At 42.0% G+C, this 24,905-nt stretch overlaps 1 protein-coding gene across 5 annotated transcripts in view; it reads right to left on the minus strand.

Annotated features, from left to right (window-relative positions):
* Window positions 1–23,612, minus strand: part of LOC145341003 (arf-GAP with coiled-coil, ANK repeat and PH domain-containing protein 2-like) — a 142,331-nt gene extending 118,719 nt beyond the window's left edge. For all 5 annotated transcript variants that reach the window (XM_080185674.1, XM_080185672.1, XM_080185675.1 and 2 more), the window contains exon 1: window positions 23,521–23,612. In XM_080185674.1, coding sequence (XP_080041800.1) covers window positions 23,521–23,573 — 53 coding nt within the window. In that variant the 5' untranslated portion in view covers window positions 23,574–23,612. The remainder of the gene's footprint in view (window positions 1–23,520) is intronic.
* Between the last annotated feature and the right edge of the window lie 1,293 nt (window positions 23,613–24,905).

A 24,905-nucleotide genomic window follows, 5' to 3' on the forward strand; every position in this document is an offset into this window, starting at 1 on the left:
TGTGTGATGAAGGTAATCCAATTGTGCTGTTAGGTAGGGAATTCCAAGATTTTAATCCAACAATGATTGATGAGTGGACAATATAAATTGCGGTGAGATTTGAAAATAACGGTGTTCCCTTGCCCATGCACTACATGATGGTTTTCACGGATTTGAGTACACGGGGCAGCATTGTAGTACAGTGGTTAGCAGTGCTGCTTCACAGTGCCAGGGACCCTGGCTCGATTCCCAGCTTGGGTCACTGTCTGTGTGGAGTTGACATGTTCTTCCCGTGTTGCATGGGTTTCCCCCCCATATTCTGAAAGACGTGCTGGTTAGATGCATTGATCCAAACACGCTCCGGACTGTGGCAACTAGAGGAATTTCACAGTAACTTCATTGCAGTATTAATGTAAGTCTTATTTGTGACCAATAAGCAAACTTTAAAAAAAAAAGCTGTTGAAGAAACCTTGGTGGGCTGTTAGAAGGCATCCATCAGATCTTACACATCCATCACTATGCACTGGAGATGGAAGAATTGGATGTTTAAGGAGGTTTCTGGATTTCCTATCAAGGCATCCTAATTGGTATTATTTTGCTTACACATTGTTACAGCTGCTCTCATCCACATATCTTAACCTGTGCCTTGTAGATGGAGCACCTTTGGGAAGTCAAAAGAGGTGGATCATTTATAACCACAGTATTTATATGGCTGGTCTAGTCGAATTTCTGGTAAATGCCAGCTCCCAAGGGCATTGATGGGGAAAGATTCAACAATGGTAATACATTAAATATCACATGGAGGTGTTCAGATGCTTATGTTGCAAAAGTTAATTGCCTGAATTTTATTGTCAGAGGAATTCCAACTGAAGCAGAATTAAAAGTCATTACCCAGTTCCACTTCTGACCTATCAAGAAAAGATCAGTGAAGAAGTCACTGAAGATAGTAAGGCTATACTGCTAAAAGTCTTCTGACCAACAACCAGCTTACTTTGCGCCTAATACAATACCAGTATCTTGCGAATTTTCTCCCTCATCTCCAGTGATTTCCTTTTCACAGAGGCTCTTTGATCAAGTGTGACCTTAATGTCAAGGGCAGTCACTTCAACTCTTACATCCATCTTCTTTGTCTACCTTTGGACTAAGATTGCAAGGAGGTTTGAGCTGAGTAGTTCTTTTGGAACCTAAACAAAGCCTTGTTAAGTCCAACTTGATATCACTGTTGTCAATTCCTTTCATCACTGTTAATGACAGTAGGCCGACAGGAAAATAATTGGCTTTGTCCTGACTTTTGCAGACAAACACAATGGAACAATTTTCCATACCATCAGATGCATGCCTGTGTTAGAACAGGCTAGAAGCAAATCCAGTTCTGGAGGACATATACTCTGTACTACTGTCAAGACGTTGTCTAGTCCTGTAGTCTTTGCCGTTCTAGAGCAATCAACCATCTTTGACATCACAGAAACGTTATAGTGCAGAAGGAGGCCATTCAGCCCACCAACAATCCCACCCAGGCCCTATCCCCATAATGCCACATATTTACCCACTAATCCCTCTTATCCAAATATCCTGGGACACTATGGGGCAATTTAGCATGGCCAATGTCCCTAACCCACTCAACTGTGGGCTGTGGGAGAAAACCAGTGCACCCAAAGGAAACCCATGCAGACACAGGAAGAACGTGCAAACTCCAGCACAGACAGTGACCCAAGCTGGGAATCAAATTCAGGTCCCTGGAGGTGTGAGGAAGCTAACCACTGAGCAACCACGTCACCCACGAAAAGAATCAAATTAGCTGATGGCCAACATCTGCAGCAGAACTGTAGATCTTTGGACTGATTCAGACTAGTTGCGGGATCAAGGGATTAAACTCCCTTAATAATATGCGGCTTTCGCTATTTAGCAAGCAGTTTGATATTTGTCATACTAAACCTATGAACTGATCTCCTACATTAGGTGGAAATAAGTTAACATACATGTCAAGTGAAATATAAAGACTGCACGTAGCTATCCAATTGCAGTGATACAAGGAACATTTACAAAAATCCTATCTCCAATTTCAACAAAATTTTGTTCCATTATGTATTATTCTCAAGTCAACATAACCAAAGTCAACAAGCAGTTAAAAATCCCTGTAGATTAGGAATATTTATGTTGCTATAGGGACAGTTAGGAAATGCTGAGATGCTATTTTGGCTCTGCAAATCTTTATCAGACAGATGGTATTTTTTTTCCCCCTCAACTGTAACTGGAATACTAATTAAAGCAAAAACCAAACCACAGAGAACATTTCGATAATGGGATGGCCGTGACTAGTACTAACTGATGTTGACATCAGCAAGTTGCTATGAGTTAACAATATCTTCCAAAAACAAAGAATACATTTGTCAGTACTGGACAAAATAGTTGTACTGAGGAGCTTTTGGTCCACCCAGCAAAATGCCACGCACTGGAAAGAACATTATGTATAACAAGTTAAATATATATCTACTCTTTGGGTAGTAAATGCACTTAAATGCTCAAAACAAAAATCATAAGAACACCAGAGGCCTTTTACAGCTGGCTAATGCTACCATAAAGCTTCCCTTCATAAAGACTAAAGACTCTCATGCTGTAGATTTTGGATATTTACCATTGTCAGTTAGTTACACATGCCAAATACTGAAGCTGCGATGAAAGGTCATTGTGTTGAAACATCAACACTGTTCTCTCTCCATGTGTACAGCTAAGTCCGAGTATTCTCCATTTTTATTTCAAATTAACCAGCATTCACAGCGTACTGTTTTTGTATTTTACAAAAACCTTTGAGACCTTAACCACTTTAGTAGAGATTATTCAATTATCATTGTTATAGCTCTTTGGTTCTATTTCATGACACAAGCATTTTTAGATCTAAAATACATTTCACAACCCTGAGGTCACATGCCACTGATTCAAAGGTTTGCACAATTCAAAAGACAAACAAAAATCAATTTTTTTTCCCTCCTGAAAATGAGTAAAACCTTATTTTCAAGGTAGTACAACCAAATGTGACATAGAAAAGCAAAGTAAATATTCAACAATGGTAGAACTATTATGGTACAAAATATAAATAAGCATTTGAAAGTCAACAACATATTCCTTCATTAGCCACATCATCATTGTGGTTATAATTATCATGCCTATCAATGAAAATCATTCTGTTAACATAATTCAGAACAGAAGTTGATCTGTGAAACATTTTCTAGGTAGCAATTTGTTCTGTACAGCTCCCACCCCTATCACTGTCAGCAAATTTACAAAATCAAATGACAGTATAAAAAGTTGCTTGCCTGCTTGTATCACTATGCATAAGGATGAAATCATTTTGAAAATTAAACGCAAAACTGAGTTTGAACATGAAAGTGCTAAATAAAGCAAAATTTTAAAGAGGAAGCATTGCCTCATTGTTGGTGTAACCTTTTAGATGAAATCTTAGCCAAGATTAGTTCTCTTGTCCATCAAGGTATTAAAGATTCTAATTGGGACAAAGATTACTTTACTTCCTCCTTGCCTCTGCTAATGCTCCGCCTACAACCAATACTATATTAATTCTAATAATGCTGCCATCTTGCGAGTCACTGGTGAGCAAAGTGGTTGCTACATTTCATAGTCAGTGCACTTCAAAGTAATTACCCGTGCAAAGAGCTTTGAGTTGTTTACATGTGATATGACACTACACAAATGTAAACATCATTAAAATTTAGAGCACAATTTGATCCAAAATACCTACAAACATTTCAGTCAAAAGCAATTAAATTTAATAAACTGAAGGTCAAAGTAAAAGGGATTACCCCTTAAAAGGGGAATTGCCTGAAACAAAAAAAAAACACACATTAAACTTAAAACATTAAACCAAAATGTGATTAAGAGGGTCAATAAGGTACCACAGTCTCTGTGGTGCCCAACATGCACATAAGGTCCCAATGGTACCCAGGAACACTGCATGCTTTCTCTGCAGAGACATCTGGCCACCAAAGTAGCCACAGCAGAGGGAGAGAGACAGTTGGGTTGGCCAACCTTCTCGGCTGCCCACTGCCTGGGCTTGTTGAGGACAAGCTTGGCCAGACCCAGGCTCATGAGGAGATCCAGAATAGCTACAAATGCAGTATCCACACTATCTTGTTGAAACTCGAATACATGCATAGTGGGCCATTTTGTTAAGTGTAAAACAGGACAAACAACATCAGAAAGTCATCAAGCATCAATGCCAAGCTATTACACACAAATTAACCAACTACTTGCTTGAGATTTCCTATTGAGGTGCACAATTCAATGTTGGCCCCAAAGCTCTTGGTAGTAAGACTTCTAATACACAGTACTACAAAATCAAAAATATATCAGAATGGAGTTTCAAATTCATTAAGAGCCTTGGCAACAGATACAACTCAAGAACAGCTTCTTCTCTGCTACCATCAGATTTTTGAATGGACCCACCTCACATTAAGTTGATATTTCTCTACAATCTAGCTACGACTATAACACTACATTCTGTGCGCTCTTGTTTCCTTCCCTACGACCAGTAAGCTGTGTACCGCAAGAAACAATACTTTTCACTAGCAAGACGGCAAGGAGCAACTCCAAATAGAACTCCAGAAACAGTTAGATTTTAGACATTTCAGTGAAGTTTTCCCATATAAAAGTGAGCTCACTTGAGGGACGCAAGTCAGAAAACATTAAAAAAAGACAGCCAAAAGACCACATAATTATTTGGAATCTTATATCCCTAGCATACAAAATATTTTTCTGTCCATTACCTAGGTGAAGCAAACAGATAATCTATGCCTTGTATGAAGGGTAACAATATATCACAAGACAACCTAGTCTTTGATAGCATTCAAATATACTTTCCAGACTGAGAATGAGAACAGAAACAGATAAATGTAACGTTATAAATGTAAACTAGTAGCACTCAGCACAACTGGCATGTTCACAACATTTACAATCAAACTATTAAATCTCAGCATAAAATTGATAATTGAAACAGTAGCTCATTTCACACATGGCTACTATTGATGCACTGATTTAGTTCAATCTTGTTGCCAGCCTGAACTCATGCAACATCCTATACACCTACAATGGCATGTTCGAGCCACAGAGCTATCCACAAAAGAAAAGCAGCATTTCAGCTTCTTATGTATTTGTTTCTCACTTGCTGGTTTAATACATTAAAATGCAAAACCTTAGGATTGATTTGCATCTAGGTTAATTTGACTAAGAAATAAAAATGAGATGCTCCCAGGATATATTTTTTCTTCAGAGGAAACACTATTAAATTCTGAAAACGTTAGGTAAAAAGGACTCTCCCCCATCAGATCCTAAATGCATACTTAAAGCCTCAGTGCCACCACCTATAGATCATGACACAGCTGCAGTGTGGAAGAAACCATTGCCCACCTCCTTCAGGAAGATGCCTTTGCAAAGTGGGTCTGGAAAGGGATGCAGCTGTTTTTGTCAAGGTGCATCCCAAACACTTCTGTAACATAGGACATAGTTTTGTTACAGGACACACACTGAAATAAATATTAACTGCTGGAGTTGATGAAATACCATCTTTGCTGTGCCAAAACTTGGTGGTCTTCCAAAACCAAGAGTTGTCCACAACCAAGCATTGCAAGTTGGCACATGCCACAATAAGACTACATGAGTGACACAATAAAGCTTGGCATCTGGTCTCAAAAGGTTCAGTGAGGAAAGGACACCATTAAAGCGCTATGATTTGGTACACTAAGGGGTTGTAGCACACCAAAGAAAACCCAGGCTGCATGTACCAAAGAATGTTTGATATGAAATATAAATGTATATTTAATTGAGAGTGCAGTGAAACACCTCAGAGTGTTATGTATTGTACTGAAAGAAGTTGATGTAATGCAAAATTTGAACAGTTGACGAATTTTAATTAGTAGAATTAAGAGAAAACTTCCAACCAGGCTAACTGCTGCCTCATTAGCCTACTGTTAATGATCAGCAATGAGTCATTAACAATGCCAACAAATAACACTCATTCACTGTAAATCTGCCCAATGATATTCAGCTTGGGTTCCACACTGCATTCAACGAATTCCAGAGATAATCTGGCAAGAATGACTACTCTTGACGTCAAGGTAGCGTTCAACCAAGTGCAGCAGCTAGGAAAATTGAATATGGGGAGTACACCCACAATGCTGAAAAGGGAGGGAGTTCCAGGATTTTGATTTGTAACAGTGAACAAATGGCAATTTATTTCCTAGTCAGGATGGTAAGCAACTTGGAGGGGAATCTCCAGATAGTGGTCTTCCCAGATATCTGCTGCCCTTGTCCTTCTGGATGGCAGTGGTCATGGGTTTGGAAAGTGCTGCCTCAGGAAGTTTGGTAAGTTCCTGCAGTGCATCTTGTAATGGTGCAAGCAGCTATCACTGTTGATCGGTTGTGGAGGGATTGAATGTTCAAAAGGTGAAACAATCAAGCAGGCTGCTCTGCTTGAGAAAAGAGAAAAGCCCTAGGTGGTGTCAGTCATCTTGAATGTTGTTGGAGCTGCACTTATCACATTCCTGATTTGTGCCTTGTAAATGGTGGGCAGGCTTTTTTGGGGCCAGACAGGAAGTGGATGACTCACTGCAGTTTGCTTCCTAGCCTGGTGACCTGGCTCTGGCAGCCACAGTATTGATATGGCAAATCCAGTTCAGTCTCAACCCCATAGGTGTTGATAGTGGGGATGCAGTGATGCAAATGCCATTGAATGCAAGGGGTGATGATTAGGTTCTCTCTTGTTGGAGACGGTCATTGTCTGGCACTTGTGTAGTGTGAATGTTACTTGCACTTGTCAGCCCACCTGGATACTGTCCAGGTCTTGCTGCATTTGGACATAAAATGCTTCAGTGTCTGAGGACTCACAAATGGTGTTCAACATGGTGCAATCTTCTGCAAACATCTCCACTTCTGACCTTATAACTGAAGGTCACTGATGAAGCAGCTGAAGATGGTTGAGATTAGAACACTTCTGAGAAATTCCTGCAATGATGTCCTGGAACTGAGTTAATTAACCTCCAACCACCACAAACATCTTCCCTTCATGCCAGGTATGACTCCAACCAGCAGAAAGTTTTCCTCAATGCCCACCAACTCCAGTTTTACCGATGAGACTGGACTTACCCAGGAACAGTGATGGCGGCGCCTAGGACATTATCTATAAGGTATGATTCCGTAAGCATGACCAAGTTAGCTGTTGCTGTTAAGACAGTTCTCCTAATTTTAGCACAAGCCCCCAGGTGTTCTTTAGGAGGGGTCGATGGGGCTAGGTTTGCGTTGTCATTTCCAGTGCTTAGGTCAAATCTGGATGGTCCGTCCAGTTTCGTTGATTTGCGTTTTCTTCATTGTGGTTGAATGCAACTGAGTAGCTTGTTAGGCCATTTAAGAATCAACCACATTGTTGTGGGTCTGTAGTCACGTGCAAACCAGACCAGGCTAAGGATGACAGATTTCCTTCCTTAAAAAAGGACATTAGTGAACCAGATAGGTTTTATGACAATTGACAATGGTTCCATGGTCATCATTAGACTTGCAATTCCAGATGTTTTATTGAGTTTTACATTCAAGTTTATTTATTAGTCACAAGTTGGCTGACATTAACACTGCAATGAAGTTACTATGAAAATTCTTAAGTTGCCACACTCCAGCTCCTCTTCGAGTAAACTGAGGTAGAATTTAGCATGGCCAATGCACCTAACTAGCACATCTTTTGGACTGTGGGAGGAAACCACAGCATCCAGAGGAAAATCACGCAGACACAGGGAGAACATGCAAACTCCACACAGACAGTGACCCAAGCCAAGAATTGAACTTGGGTCCCTACCACTGAGGCAGCAGTGCTAACCACAGTGCCACCATGCTGCCATCTGATGTGGTGCAATTTGAAGCTTAGTCCTCAAAGCATTACCCTGGATCTCTGGATTACTAGTTCAGCGACAATACCACTGTGCAACTGACTCTAGCATAAAATACGATGATCAAAATCTCATCCACTGGCCTTTGCACCCCAGCAGTGGCATACTATGGCTACAGTCCATGTTATTTAACGAATGCATTGCATTAACTCGCCAAGGCTTCTTCAATAGTACCCCTCATACAACTCCCACCTTGAAAAACAAAAAAAAACAGCAGTACCCGGGCACCATCATTTCCAAATTCCCATTCAAGACACACATAATTCCGACTCAGACATACATCACTGGCCTTTCATCATCACAGAAGCAAAATCCTGGAAACCCTTCCCAGGAGCACCTTTCTTTCAGAACACAGATTGTAAGAATTTAAGGCACGAGCTCACACCATCCTTGAGATCATCATAGTTGGGCAATAAATTTCAGTCTTGCCAACAACACCAACATCCCAAGAATGAAAAAAAGTTTCCAGTCTGGTTTTTCTCCATCTGCACTTACACAATAAGCAAAAACATTTTTTCATCATACTGTAAAATTGTCAAATATTCACTCAGGCCTGAGCAATATAGAGGATAGCATCTCAATCAACTGGTAATGTGAAGCAGGGACCTGAATGTAGATTGACACTGTTTTCTTAGTATTGGTACAAAGTGAAACTACTTCACAATACAGCAACTGATCATGAACAGGGAAGGAGAGACAAACTTAATTCCTTAATGCTTCTGACCTGCCTATAACCAGGGTAGTTTAATTTTGGAATAGCTTGAGATGTGTTTCCCAAACCTCATTTATGGTGTAATCAGTTGTTTTACAAAGTCACGAGCAACAGGTTTTCTTGTATTTTTAAATAATGAGCATTATACATTCATACATACTATTTCAGAAAAAGTTTACCACTACTACTACGTACGCACACATACACCCATACGCACAAGAAAGAATGCACCAAAATAAAGGAGTTTCTCTTCTACGAACATTCAAACCAAATAGAATAACTAAAGAGTTCATGTGATTATCAGAGTTCCTGTTAGATGGGGCCTTCAACTCAGGGAGTTAATCCAAGTGAATCCAGATGGCTGAAGACAGGATTTCGTGGTGTGTTCTTTGGAATAAGAGATGTGCTGCAAGTCGAAAAAGATAATATTTGCAGGTAGCCAGTTTGATTTCCCAGGCAAATTTAGAAACTTTTGGAGAAAAGGTTTTGAAGAGCCTTTCAACTTTAAAGTAGTTTGGTCAAAAGGATCGAGGTTAGTAGGTCAGTTCAACAGTTAGGGGTTAGAGGTCAGTTTTGTTCCCACTGGAACGATGGAGGTTGAGGAGTGCTCTGATAGAAGTCTACAAGATTATGAAAGGCATGGACAGAGTAGACAGAAGCTTTTTCGCAGGATGCAAGAGTCAATTATTAGGGGTCACAGAAATAAGGTGCGAGGGACAAGATTTAAAGGAGATGTACGAGGCAGATTTTTTATTTTAAACACGGAGGATGGTCGGTGCCTGGAACACATTGCCAGGAGAGGTAGTGGAAGCAGATATGGGAGTGACTTTTAAGGGGTGTCTGGACAAATACATGAATAGGATGGAAGAGAGAGATATGGTCCCAAAAGGGTAGGGAGTTTTAGTTAAGTCAGGCAGCATGGTCGTGCAGGCCTGGAGGACCAAAGGGCCTGTTCTTTGTCAGTAGCCAGGTTTCTGCAGATGTTATGTCTGCATTCTATGGTGCTCTGTCTCTTCTGCAAACAAGCAGAACTTATAATTTAAAAGGCTTTCAGAAATGAAGATTCAGTCAGGTAACAACATGGAAAGCAACTGACAGTCTGTTTGGAATAAAGGAGAGCTTCAACCTCCCACGGTCACAACAACACCTGGGGATTCTGGAAACAGGGCATCTGAGGCAATACTATCCTTGCTGCTTTGGGATGAGTGCTGACTATGGTTATCAATTGAAAATGTCCCAAAAAGCAACAACCAATAAAGATTTTTGGGTCGAGAGTTAATAAGGGGATTGTTGCTCATTTATACGATGCAAGTCTGGAAGGAACATTTACTGCAGTGAAAACTCAAGTCATTTCCCTCCAAAATTTGATCCAAAAGTGGAATATGTAGCTTAATATGTGGACAACCAGGAGCAACATGCATTTGATTCAGTTTTGTGCAGTGCAAGATATTTTTGACCACTGTGCGCACACAAGATGGCACAATGGACTATAAGTTTGTGTGGAAAAACAGATCATAGAACACTACAGCACAAACAGGCCCTTCGGCCCACAAGTTGCACCGATCACATCTATACCTACCAAGCCATAGGACTACCTGTAATCCCCAATCCCATTAGATTCTGTATGCTCATCCAGAAGTCTTTTAAAAGACCCCAGCAAGTTCGCCTCTACCATCACCTACAGCAGCTGATTCCTCTCACTCACCACCCTCTGAGTGAAAAACTTACCCCTAACATCTCCTCTGTACTTGCTCCCCAGCACCTTAAACCTATGTCCTCTCGTAGCAACCATTTCAGCCCTGGGAAATAGCCTCCGAGAATCCACCTTATCTATTCCTCTCAACATTTTATAAACCTCTATCAGGTTACCTCTCAACCTTCGTCTCTCCAGGGAGAACAGCCCTAGCTCCCTCAACCTAAGGCATGCCTCCCAATCCAGGCAACATCCTTGTAAATCTCCTCTGCACCCTCAATAGCTTCCACATCCTTCCTGTAGTGAGATCATAAGAGGATCAACATAATAGTCATCATGGATGATCCATGACTGCTATGTCAGCAGTGTGTTCAACTTAAGGTTTGTAAAACATGCAATATTTTATCAAAGGCTTTCCATAAAACTAACACACATGGTATAACACAAATAGCTCTGTTAGCATTTCTGTATATCATTACTGCAATCACCTTGCTCCATTTTTATTTTAAATCAAAACTGTATTAACTGAAAATAGGTTTTACAACTTGCTAAGTTAAAAGCCTTAATCTCAATAATTCGGGATGCTTGGCTCACTGCCAAGGCCAGCATCTGCTTCTCATTATTTCCAGTCAAAGGGTTTAGGTGAACCAATCTAAAGGTGTTTACACAAAATCAGGTAAGTTGTTCCAGGGTTTTGACCCAGCTACAATGAAGGAACAATGATAAACATCCGAGTCGGAACAGTGCACGACTTCAAGGTGACGGTTTTTGCTGCCTTTGTCCTTCTAGGTATGGAGTTCATGTCTTTAGGAGATGCTGCCAAAGCAGCTTTGGCTTGTAAACTGTTTACACTCCAAAGCATGCATGAATGGGGTGCCAATCACAGAACTGCTTCGTTTTGAATGACACAAAGTTCATGCGCATCTACACAGGCAAGTGGAGAGCTTTCCATCACTCTCTTGTTATAGAACATAGAACACTACAGCATAAACAGGCCCTTTGGCCCACAAGTTGCACCGATCACAGCTATACCTACCAAGCCATAGAACTGTCTGTAAGTTCCAATGCCATTAGATCCCATATACTCATCCAGAAGTCTTTTAAAAGACCCCAGCGAGTTTGCCTCCACCACCACCAATGGCAGCCAATTCCACTCACTCACCACCCTCTAACAACTCCTCTGTACTTGCTTCCCAGCACCTTAAACCTGTGTCCTCTCGTAGCGACCACTTCAGCCCTGGGAAATAGCCTCCGAGAATCCACCCTATCTATTCCTCTCAACATCTTATAAACCTCTATCAGGTCGCCTCTCAACCTTCGTCTCTCCAGGGAGAAGAGACCCAGCTCCCTCAACCTAAGGCATGCCTCCCAATCCAGGCAACATCCTTGTAAAACTCCTCTGCACCCTCTCAATAGCTTCCACATCCTTCCTGTAGTGAGGCGACCAGAGCTGCACACAGTACTCCAAGTGGGGTCTGACAAGGGTCCTATAAAGTTGCAGCATTACCTCCCGACTCCTAAACTCAATCCCTCGATTAATGAAGGCCAGTACACCATACGCCTTCTTGACCACATCCTCCACCTGCGAGGCCGATTTAAGAGTCCAAAGAACCCGGACCCCAAGATCCTCCTGCTCTTCAACCCAGCTAAGACTCCTACCCTTGATATTGTACTCCTGCATCCCGTTGGTCCTGCCAAAATGGACTACTACGCATTTATCTGCGTTGAAGTCCATCTGCCACTTCTCCGCCCAGTCTTGCATCCTATCTATGTCATGCTGCAACTTCTGACGTCCCTCCAGACTATCCACAACACCACCAACTATCGTATCATCGGCAAACTTACTAACTCATCCCTCCACTTCCTCATCCAGGTCATTTATGAAAATAACAAACAGCAAGGGTCCTACAACAGATCCCTGGGGCACTTCACTGGGGACCGACCTCCATGCAGAAAAAGACCCATCCACAACCACTCTCTGCCTTCTGCAGGCAAGCCAGTTCTGGATTCACAAGGCCAAAGCCTTTTGGATCCCATGCCCTCTCACCTTCTCAAGAAGTCTTGCATGGGGGACCTTATCAAACGCCTTGCTGAAGTCCATGTAAACCACGTCCACTGCTCTTCCTTTGTCAGTGTGTTCTGTCACATTTTCAAAGAACTCAACTAGGCTCGTAAGGCATGACCTGCCCTTGACAAAGCCGTGCTGACTATTCCTGATCATCATTGTTCTGTAGTTGATATGGAGGCTTTTGAAAGTCAGGAGGCAAGCAACTCACTGTAGATTATCTAACGTCTGGCCTGTTCTAATAGCTAAGGCAAAGTGGTTAGTTCAGAGGAGTTTCAGATCAGGAGTTAGCCTTTCTTGAAATCTGCTGTCACCTATCCTTTGTTCAAAAAGCAGCTTTTGATCCCATCATCCTTGCAAACTAACATCTCAGTCAACTTTCCAAAAACCTTGAACATGTCGTCACCTCTCAAATCTGTTCTCATTTTCCAGGAGCTCCATGTTTGAATCCCTTCAATCATCCCTCCCACAGGAAGAACTGAAACAGCTCTTGTCAAAGTCACAAATTACATTTAATATGACTGTAACAAAGGTAAACTTTCCCTCCTTGTCCTGCCTGCAACCTTGACATGGGTAATCACACCAATCGACTTCCAAAATCCTCTTCATCATCTAGCTGAGCTGCACACTCACAGCTACTTCTGGTGCCCTCCCAGGATCTAACCTTGGATCCCTCCTACTTCTCATCTATATGCTACTCTTTGGCAACATCATCCAAAAACACATTGTTAATTTATGCTCATGACACCCAGCTCTACCTCACCACATCTGTTAATAAAACTATCAGACACCTAACACTGGATGAGCAAAAATGTTCTCCAAACATTGGGAAGACTGAAGCCGCCCTCTGCAGCCCTCATTCCAAACTCTGTTGCGTGGCCACTAACACGAGCACCAATAACCAATGGTTGGCAAACATCTGCCGCAACTTTTCTATCATCACCATTGAGGCTGTGGGTCTCATCACATGCACATCCATCCATTTTGAGTAGGCATCAAATGATAAGGAACATGGCACCTAGAGATAGGGTCCCACAACAATCAATATTGATCCATGTCCATGGCCAACCACAGGTTACTCAAAAGGGTGCAACTGGGCTGAGGGGAGTAACTGCTACTGCAACTGCTCTGGGTCGCATTGTTTGACCACACTCTCAATGTCCTTGTCTAGACTTGGCCTGAATGCCAGCATTTTCATCTTGGTCATGCAAGGGTGGGCTATGTTTGTGGTCCATAACTGTGAATTGCCACCCACATGAGCCCTGGTGAAATTTTTTCATCCCACACATCACTTCAAACCCTCCTTTCAATCTGGGAGTTGCCCCTGTCTGCATCTGCCAAGGTCCTGAGGAAAAGGCCATGGGCCACTCCATTCCATCTTCCATCTTGTGTGACAGCATTGCACCAGGTCATACGGTGATGAATCACATGTGAACATATGGGGTCAAAATGCACCAACATGTCTGAAGCTTGCAGGGTGATTTGGGATGTTTTCACAAGTCTGAAGCCTGGCCCATTTCAATATTACTGTTGATATTTTTCCAGCAGCTGACATAGAGGTATTAATAGTGATGTCAAATTGGAATGAAATTACAATAACTTATCATGCCCAAGAAAGACTTCAGCTCTGACACTCTTTGATAGCCTTGATCCCTGGCCAATTAAATTTTATCCGGCTTAACCAATCTGATAGCCAGTTGAGCCAACTGATGCCAGTACATCACAGGCGTAGATGTTGTTCCTAATATTTTTAAGGATTATCCCATATATGCTGTTAATCTCACTGCGATGTCTTTCAACTTAATTTCTTGGGTACCAACCTTCAAAACTTTCAATTGTTATGTTTATCCATCTCAGTGGCTAAAGCTCCAGCATCAACCTCCATATAAAGCGGAAGGCCATTTACCAACTCAATTAGAATGGGGCTGATTTACACACACTTACATTATTCAATTGTAACATCACAGGCCTGTCTTCAGAGATGCTTTGAGAGTTGCACTTTAAATTACATACTTAAATCAGTTGTTTTCTTTTTGTTTCCCCACACCCTGGTTTGACTGTCCTTGTCTTCTGTTCCTTTGTCTCTGCTCCTGTTCAATGTTCCCACTTGCATGGTTCTCTGCACCTTCACATTTGGCACCAAAATCACTACAGGCTTCTTCTTGAAGCTTATTCACCTCACTATGCTGCATGTTCTATAGCTCCAAAGCACCCTTCTCAGCACTCTACATGGCCTGTGCAATCTCCATGGCTTTGACCAATGAAAAATGCATTTCAGCCAGCAGCCTCGTTGTATGGTCAAATTGTTCACCTCAAAAACTAGTCTGCCTCTGAGCGTATCATGGAGCATGGTTCCAAAACTGCACAGTTCAGCCAGCTGTCTCAATCTGGCCACAAGCTCTGTGACAGACTCTCCTGGCTTCCTGCTCGTTGAATTAAATTGATATTGCTGCAGGATTACAGGCCGTTTGGGATGATGATGCTCCTTTACTAATGCCACCAGTTGCTCAAAAGATTTAGTATCAGGGCCACCAGAGGAGTTAAGCTCCAGGTCAAGTTGTACATTTGAGCTCTGCATGATAACAGTATAATACTCTTTTTCTCCTCCCCCACTATTCCATGGGTTCTAAAGCATAATTTAAGGCACTCAACATATTGATTCCAGTCCTCCATGTTGAAGTCAAAAGTTTTGGGATTACAAATCAAAGGCATATTTAACTCAAGTTTTGCTGTTGCACCCTAAATCCAAAAATTTCCCAACCTTATGGGTGGCACAACTGTTAGCACTGCTGTCTCACAGCGCCAGGGACCCAGGTAATATTCCCAGCTTGGGTCACTGAGTGTGAGTGTTTTCTTCCAGATGCTCTGGTTTCCACACACAGTCCAAAGATGTGCTGGTCAGGTTGACTGACCATGTTAAATTGACCCTAGTGATCAGCAGGGTAAATATGTGGGGTTGCACGAATAGGGCTTGGGTGGGATTGTGGTCGGTGCAGACTCGATGGGCTGAAGGCCTCCTTCTGCACTATAGGGATTCTATGATTCTACTCCAGAAAATGTGGGGAAATTAATTTTTTACCTGAGGACTCTTGCATATATAAATGAGGATTCCTCTAGAAATTGGCATCCTGAGGATTAGAGCAGGAACTGGGCCTGATGCCCTGGGATGCGACCATGGAATCCATCAGCACCAATTCCCAGCTTGGGTCACTGTCTGTGTGGAATCTACATGTGCTGCATGGGTTTCTTCTGGATGCTCCGGTTTCCTCCCACATTCTGAAAGATGTGCTGGGTAGGTGCATTGATGATGCTAAATTCTCCCTCAGTGCACCCGAACAGATGCAGGAGTGTGGCGACTAGGGGATTTTCACAGTAACTTCATTGTGGTGATAATATAAGCCTACTTGTGACTAATAAACAAGCTTTGCGTTGAATTGCAGATGGCCATGGAGGTCTTCCAATTTATCCTCCATGGTCATCTGCAATCCAACGCAAAGTTTGGTCAGTGAACTAACAAAGGTTTAACAGAATAAACTATATACATTACACACCAAAGAAAAAGGTCTTAAAATCCACAGACCGAAAAACTCCGACTTCCGGAACAAGCCCTGACAAGTCTGAGTGAGTCCCCCACTCAGCTCCTGATAGCCCATTCAGGGAAATGACTCAAAAAAAAGGGCTGCAACACCAGTCTCGAACAAAATGACCTAGAGAGAATGATGAAGGGAGTGGGAACAAGAGACCAGAGACAGCACTGACCCAAAGGTAGAAAGGAGCCTGAGGAATTTGGTTTTGTAGGCAAGGAGAAGGAATAGCAGAAGCAGTTGCTTCGACAAGGGAATTAAGGGTTATGGAGAGAGAGCGGGAAAGTGGAACTGATCCACTTCAGATCAGCCATGATCTTATTGAACGGTGGTGCGGGCTCGAAGGGCTAGATGGCCTACTCCTGCTCCTATTTCTTATGTTCTTATGTTATGCACAAATGGTTATAATCTTAGTGGCAGTTCCCTGAATTGCTTGGACACGTTTCTTGAGGTATAGATGAAATAGCACGGCAAAACAGCTCAAGATGACTGGTTGTAAGAAAAAAAAGCTGGAAATTATCCTCTCTTTTCAGGATGAGTGGAGAGTGGTTTTGGCAATAGATAGTGGATTATGATAGTGCTTAATCTGATCCAGTAAATATGGCAATGGATATTTAAACCAGCTTCAGATACACTCATCACCTGCACTCAAGGAGTGAAGATACAGGCTATACCAGATTTTGCTGGGGGCAGAATAGCGTGGAAGCATAGTGATTAATGCATAAGCAGAGTGTCAACATGCAAGGCAAAAATGGTGAACATCTGGCAAGTCTAAATGGATCAAACACCAACAGACTGTGGAGAACTGTGCAATTCCATTACAGATATCCGGTGGCTGCAGCCAGCACTATAAAATACATAAAATTACTTTCAGATGTTCAGAGTTCTTTTCCAAACTATTAAATGTTCAGATAACTAACTTAGCTTTCCAGCAGATTCTGCCAAACGTTGTTCCAAATTTTGGAGCTAAATTAATAACTGAACAAAACCATTATAATTTAGTTAAGTTGCTGAACAGAGAGATATGCTTTCAAAGCTTTACAGTTTGTATTCATGGATAGATACAAGAATACCAATCTTAAAGAAAGCAATTATTTGTACCACTTTACAAAAGGTTGATGATTGGTTAGCCAGTAAGCTCTGGCTGTCTGCAGCATTGCCATGAGAATCAACGAGTGAACTATTGTCCCCCATACTTTAAAAAATTACAAATGGTGCAATGCCTGGAGGTGGTCTTTCTGCTTACAAAGTGCAGGCTCTTTCGAACAAGAGTGAGTGGATGCCCAACTGGTAATCTTAAATTGGTTGTCGATGTAATTCTTAGCATACTCCACACTCAAGGTCTTTCAACATATGCTGCCGTATCACAGAATCATATCTAATGTTAGACATTATGTTCTGCATTTTGCACACATGGGCTGGCTGAATATGGTCAGAACTCTACCTATCCTGAACAATCAAAGGGACCTGCTGTTAGATACGATTGGTGTGTCACTGAAAAGCATCATCTCAACCACTCAAGGCTGACTGGCCAACTAATTTGCATCCTTTTCTCACGTTGTTTAATTGTTGCTTCTTTTCATAGAATAGAATCCCTACAGTGCAGAAGGAAGCCATTTGGCCTATTGGGCCTGCACTGACAGGCCCTATCGCGTAACCCCATGTATCTACCCTGCTAATTCCCCAGCACTAAGGGGCAATTCAGTATGGGCTAATCCACTTAATCTGCACATCTTTGGGCTGAGAGGGGAAACCGGAGCACCCGGAGGAAACCCACGCAGGCATGGAGAGAAAGTGCAGACTCCACATAGGCAGTGACCCAAGCCGGGAACTGAACCCGGATCCCTGGTGCTGTGACGCAGCAGTGCTAACCATTGTGCCGCCCCTTTGAAATTAGTACTCTTAGTTCTTGAGTGCAAGATGAAAAGCTTCAACACTATGTCTCATTTTTTCAACAATGTTCACATTCTTTAATATCAAACAACTACTCTAAATATTCATTAATTTGCATAAATTTTAATTCTTTACGAAATTGGTTCAATGTTTAACACTGCTAATCGTTTTTGGGTGAGGAGAGACCAAAATTCATGAGGACTGGATACCGAATATACTTTTATTACATCTTTTTAGTAAACCATTTCCACCACTGGAGGTAAAATTTTAAGTTTTTACAAAACATGTCTATTTGTCAGTCTATGCTCCAAAATAACTGACCAGAGGAGCGAGGTACAATTGTTGTTGACCTTGGACATCCCATCCTATCCACACAGGTAAAGAATTTTCCCTCAGCAAGAAGAAAAAATAGGTAGGAACCCTTACATATCACAGCAACCAAGTCAAGCTGTCTCCAATAAACCACAGAAGGATTCATAGCAGGAAGAAAATGTTTCTTTCATTTCTCCGTTAATACACTTCAGTGAGCCATTAATCTTTCAACACTAAAAGTCATGATCATGACGCAAACTCATTTTTAAATCTGGAGCTATGAAGCTACATACTCCACAATGGCTGTGGTCTGAAGGCCAAACAGCACTAAACAGAGAAAAACATTCCAACCTTGCTAAAAAGGTTCAAGTTGAATTTTTAAAAAGTTACATTTTAATGTTGTATTTCTCAAACCTCAGTAAATCATAACTTATGTGCACATAAAAAATCCAAACTTATTCAATTTATAAATGTCCAGAATGAACTGGAAATACTCAGTGGGTCACGGTGGTATCTGCAAAGAGAGAAACACTAATTTCACATTGACAACCTTTCATCAAAAAACTCTGATCAGAAGAAAATCATGCCTTTTCAGGACGAAAGAGACATCAAATGTTTGAGAACTAGCATTCATGAAAATAAGCTAAACATTACCATAAATAATCTTTGATCTTCAGCCAAGAGGGAAATATTAAAAGTCTAACAGAGTCAGACTTTATTTGGTATTTAATAGGAATTTTAAGCCAAACTCTGGAGTCACAGTCTAAACAAAATATTAATGTCCCATTTTGTTCCTGAGCTTCTAATTTTGATTTTAATAAATTAGCTACCCATGCAAGTTATAACAAATACCATTTCACCCTGCAAAGTACCTTTGAAGATATTTGTTCAGGACAGTAAAACCACTTTTCACAAAAAAAATTTAGAAAATGTCCAATAGCTAATTAAAATGTTATTTTTCTTATAATTGTGGTGACCTGTGGATTGTAATTTACTATTTAACATCTGGTTTCAACACCAAATTAGGATTCATATTGTGTAATACTTCCAACAACTAGTATATCACGAACAGATATGCAATGTTTCCATTGTCCCAAAGACTAACTGAATCAAATAGTTTAGAACTTCTATTAAAAAAAATGGAAACTTAGGAATTTCAGAGAAACAGTGTCCAAATTATTTCTGGTGTTAAGAAAGCTTACTATGTAAATGCACATAGCTTCCAATCAAGCAATAGTGTCACAACTGGGTAATTAAGAATGTCATGTACTGCAATATAATGATGCAGTCTACATATCACACCCATGATAATTTACAGGCGTATTAGCACAAGGTGATGACATGCACCAAAACAAAGAATTGTAGGCTTCATTAAAAAAAACTTATGCAAGGTTTCCAATATTTTTCTTCAAAAACATCTGCAAATCATCGCTGTGACCAGTGCATCTTACAATGCCACCAAAGTCTCATGACTTTAAATTAAGCTTTGATTTAGCAAAATGTTGTCATGTTCCTTGATTTTTGTTTTCATTAAAAAAAGGAAAACAACAGCATTACAACTGAACAAACGATTCACTTACTTTTAATTTGTGATGTTGCACGAGAAAAGCTTGAGATTCTAAATATTTTCCTTGTTGTCAGATCATTAGACATAATAAATAAAAGTACACTGAATGATACATTACAAGGAAGTGCCAATGGGAAAAAAAACTATGAAACCAATGCCAGGGACCCAAGTTCAATTCCAGCCTCGGGTCACTGTCAGTGAGTAACTTGTATGTTCTTCCAGTGTCAGTGTGGGTTTCCACCAGGGGCTCCGGTTTCCTCCCACAATCCAAAGATATGCGAGTTAGGTTGACTGGCCATGATAAGTTGACCCTATTATCAGGGGATTAGCAGGGTAAATACATGGAGTTAGGGAATAGGGCATGGTCGTTGCAGACTCGATGGGCTAAATGGCCTTCTTCTGCACTGTAAGGATTCTGTGATTTGTTTTTTCCAATTGGAAACCTATTCCAAATTTTTTTTTAAAATGGAATAGATTATTGCCCAAAACATTAAAAAAATCACCTTGCGCTATTTGGTGGCTGATTTTGAAGATAATGAGTTTTATTGCCTCAAGTGATACATGGTCAGCAAGTAGCAACAAACTAACATGTATTTTGATAAATAACTAGTTTAAAACATAGAAACACAGAAGTTGGGGGCAGGAGGAGGACATTTGGCCCCTTCAAGCCTGCTCCACCATTTAATACAATCATAGCTGATTGTCCAACTCAATAGTCTAATCCTGCTTTTTCCCCCATAACCTCTGATCCCATTTATCTCAAGTGCTATATCCAGCCATCTCTTGAATACGTCTCTTAAAAAGGTGCCGTATGTCTATTGCTCTAGAACCAGACAGCAATTTTCTCTGATATTAACATTTCTAATTTAACCTAACAACACTCAAAGAAGCTTGGCACCATCCAGGACAAAGCAGCCCAACCACCCATTCACTCTCTCCACCATCAATGCACTGTAGGAGTAGTGTGTACTATCTTCAAGGTTCGCTTCAGGAAAAACCCAACATTCCTCAACTTAGCACCCTCCAAACCCACAACTGCTGCCATCTTGAAAGACAAGGGCAGCGGATACATGGGAACACTATGACCTGGAAGTTTCCCTCCAAGACTCTTACCATCCTGACGTGAAAATATATTTCTATTCCTTCACTGTCCCTGGGCTAAAATCCTGGAATTCCCTCCCTGTAGGTGTACCTACACCACATGGGCTACAGCAGTTCAAGAAGAAAGCTCACCACCGCCTTTTCAAAAGCAATTTGTGATAGGAAAGTAACGTTGGTCGAGCCAGTGATGCCCACATCCCTTGAATGAACAAAAAAAAACCTGAAATCCCAACAAGTGACATTCCCATTAAATTGTCCATTGCTACTGGCAACTTAACAATGCACACTCATTTAGAGATAATGAATGTTCCTCTTATTTCAATACCAAACAGGATATCTCTTAGTTCTTCATTCATAAAACGTGTTAACTAAAACAGTCAAAATAAGGAATTTATCTTCTCCATTAGTTTTGAAAGTAATGCAGAACAGAAGTGATATTTCTAAGCTACTACTTTTGCTTACCCAAACAAATAACCAGTGTCTGCAACAAAAATTATTTCCACATTCTTGATTTTTCTTCAATGCAACAAACTGACAATTGTTCAAGCACCTAGCACCTTTTTTTAAAAAAAAACAGAATGTGGCAGACAGGCCATAAGAAACCAGTAATCATTCTTGCAGGTTCTGAGGGCAACAAGCAATAATGTCATCCGAAATCTTTGATGACCTACTCCCATATAAAATCATTTACAAACTGTTAATTTAGTTGTGCACGGTCAATGGCTCAGGAAATTAACAGTGGGTCTCCTTTTGTCTTCAGGACCAGATTATAAATCCAATTTAAACTTTGCAAATTTCCAGCTCCTACCACACATGCCAAACTGACCACCTTGTGGTAAAACAAGGATGACTGGTTTAAAACGTGGCACATCTTTACTGCCCCGAGGAGAATTACAAGATTTTTTTCAGAGGCTAGGGTAAGGTTACCTGATGATATACAATTGAGCTGCAGGGACTTGATATCGACACTGACTGACAAAAAGTGGACTACCAACTGAAGCAAGCCCGACATTCAGAAATCAAAAGTTCATAGGCTCAAATTCCAGTCCAGAAGTTGCATATAAAATATAGGTTAACAATTCAGTGTGTCACTATCAACGTTCTTACCAATCATTACCCTCAAGCAATACTGCCAAAAACAAAATCAAATGTTCATCCATCACGTTATTTTGAAATCTTGCTGTGCACATAATGGCTGCCAAACTGCCTACATCAACAAGTTAAAATTATTTCGGATACATGCATGAAAGTAAAGTAGTTGAAGGGATATAGAAATAGGATGTGTAGATGCAACTAAGCAGGAGAGGGGAAAGCACCACAAACTGGTTAAGTTGAATGAGTGTTTACAAATTGAAACATCTATTCATTATTTAACACAAGCCTTTCTTTCTTCATTCTCATGAGAAGGCAAACCCCCATTGGTTCTCTTTATTTAAGTCAGAGTCAAGCATCCTGCTCACAGATGTGAAACAGCAAGGAAAATGTGATGTCTGTTCAGAAATGCATGACCAATATGACCTTCGGACAGAACAGGGGTTTCATTTTTTGAAGAACATTAAACAAAATTAAGCTTCATATTCAATTAGTATATAAACACCAGATCTGTTTTAGGTTTACCATAAATTCATGAAATGTGGAGGACAGTGTGGTGGCTGAGTGGTTAGCACTGCTGCCTCACAGTGTCAGGGACACAGGTTCAATTCCAGCCTCGGATGACCATCCATGTGGAGTTTGCACATTCTTCCCACATCTGCATGGGTATTCTCCAGGTGCTCCGGTTTCCTCCCACAGTCCAAAGATGTGCAGGTTAGGTGGATCAGCCCATGCTAAATTCTCCCTTGGTGTCCAAAAATGTGCAGATTGAGGGGATAAGCAAGGTAAATACATGGGGGTTCCAGGCAGCCACGTGGTAAGAATCGGTGCAGGCTCAATGGGCCGAACGACCTTCCTTTGCACCGTAAGGTTTCTATGATTATTCTCAAGGAAAACCTTAAGTGGGCTTTAATACAAATGATAATGACATCAACAGCACTGTTCACAGCTTTCAAAACTTTAGTCATTTTAATTTAGAATTTCTACCATGTGAATTTCCTCACAATTAATGTATAGGCACATGTACAGACTGATACTCATCCCAGATTAGAGATGTTCACCATAACAACTGAAATCACGGATAATACTATTGTCAGGATAAGAACACCCCCTCTTTTAAAAAGGCAAAAGATTGTAGCATACAATAAATGCAACTTGTTCAAACAGAGCCCAAAATGACAACTAACTTAATTAGCAGATCATTTGCCAATAAGTTCCAGTACACTGCATTAAATCCAGTAAAATACAAGGAGCTAATAAATAACAAAACAGAATGAAAATAAAGCATTCCATCTCCTTTAAAGAAAGCAATCTGCCTGACAGCAGGGAGTTGATCAGACAGCGGGGGGGGGGGGGGGCAGGAGGGCAGGGGCAGGGGAGGGGGGTGGGAGAGAGGGGTCAGGAGGGCAAAGGGGAGGGGAGGGCAAAGGGGAGGGGAGGGCAAAGGGGAGGAGGAAGGAAAGTTGAGGGGGGGGGGAAGGAAGGAAGGAAAGGGGGGGGGGTGAGGCGGGGGGCCGGCCGAGCTACTGGGAGCTCCATCCCGCAGAGCCGGGGGATCGTTCCCGGGATGACGGCCTACCTGAAACGCGGGGAGTCCTTCAAACACTCATCGAAATCCACAGTCAACTTCATAGCGCCGCCCGCCGTGTGTCGAGACTGAAGCTCTCTCTCTCTCTCTCTCTCTCACACTCCCTCTCCTTCTCGCTCTATTTTCTCTCGCGGCGCCCCCGCCCCGCTCCGCTCCGCTTCCCTCCCCCCGCCCCCGCGTGCGCGTACACACACACACACACACACACACACACAGAGCGCTCTGACTGACAGCTCTCTGACCAATCAGCGCCGGGTCTCAGGCCCGGGGAACCAATAGGGTGGTGGGAGGTGGATCCCGTCTCGTGTCAATCTCGGCTGCTGAGTCTGGGCTCCGGCTCCGATCCGGGTTCAGCCCAGGCTCTGATCCGGATTCAGTCCGGGTTCCGGCTCTGGATTCAATCCATACTCCGATCCGGATTCAGTCTGTGCTCCGGTTCCGATCCAGAGTCAGTCTGCGCCGTAACTCCGATCCGGATTCAGTCCAGGAGCCATTCCGTATTCAATTTGTACTCCGATCCGGTTTCAGTCTGGGCTCCAGCTCTGAACCAGATCCAGTCCGGGTTCCGAACTGGATTCAGGCTGCACTCCGGCTTTGATCTGGATTCAGTCAAGCCTCCGAGCCAGATTCAGTCTTGTGCCCTGGCTCTGATCCGGATTCAGTCCGTGAGCTGTTCTGGATTCATTTTGTACTCCAAACTGGATTCAGTCTGCGCTTTGGTTTTGATCCAGATTCATTCCCGGCTCCGATCCAGATTCAGTCTGGGAGCCATTTCAGTTTCAGTCTGTGCTCCGGCTCCAATCCAGATTCAGTCCAGGATCCGATCCAGATTCAATCCGGCCTCCAATTCGGATGCAGTCCAGGCTCCAATTCAGATTCAGTGCGGGCTCTGGCTCTGATCCGGATTCAGTCCAGGCTCCAATCCAGATTCAGAACCAGCTCCAATCCAGATTCAGCTCCAGCTCCGATTTGGATTCAGTCCAGGCTCTAGATCCGATCCAAATTCAGTCCGAACCTTGGTTCTGGATCAGTCCGAGTCTAATCGGGTTTGAACTTGAGCTCCAGGTCTCATGCAGATTTTTTAAATATAAGAGTTATGTTTCAAAGTTTTAACAATGGTGATTTGCCATTAAGAAACACCTATGTCTTTGGGGATTGGGGGAACGGCAAATTGTGCGGAGGGTGTGGAGAGTCTGCAGAAGGATCTAGATAGGCTGGGCGAATGGGCCAGGAAATGGCAAATGGAATTTAATGTTGGCAAGTGTGAGGTGGTCCACTTTGGTAGGAAGAATGGTAGGAAGGACTATTACTTACGGGGCGAAAAACTGCAGCAGGCGACAGTGCAGAGGGACCTCGGGGTCCTTGTGCATGAGTCG

This window comes from Carcharhinus amblyrhynchos, chromosome 3, assembly GCF_965287045.1.
Source record: "Carcharhinus amblyrhynchos chromosome 3, sCarAmb.v2.hapA, whole genome shotgun sequence".
In the NCBI taxonomy this organism is placed as follows: Eukaryota; Metazoa; Chordata; class Chondrichthyes; order Carcharhiniformes; family Carcharhinidae; genus Carcharhinus; species Carcharhinus amblyrhynchos.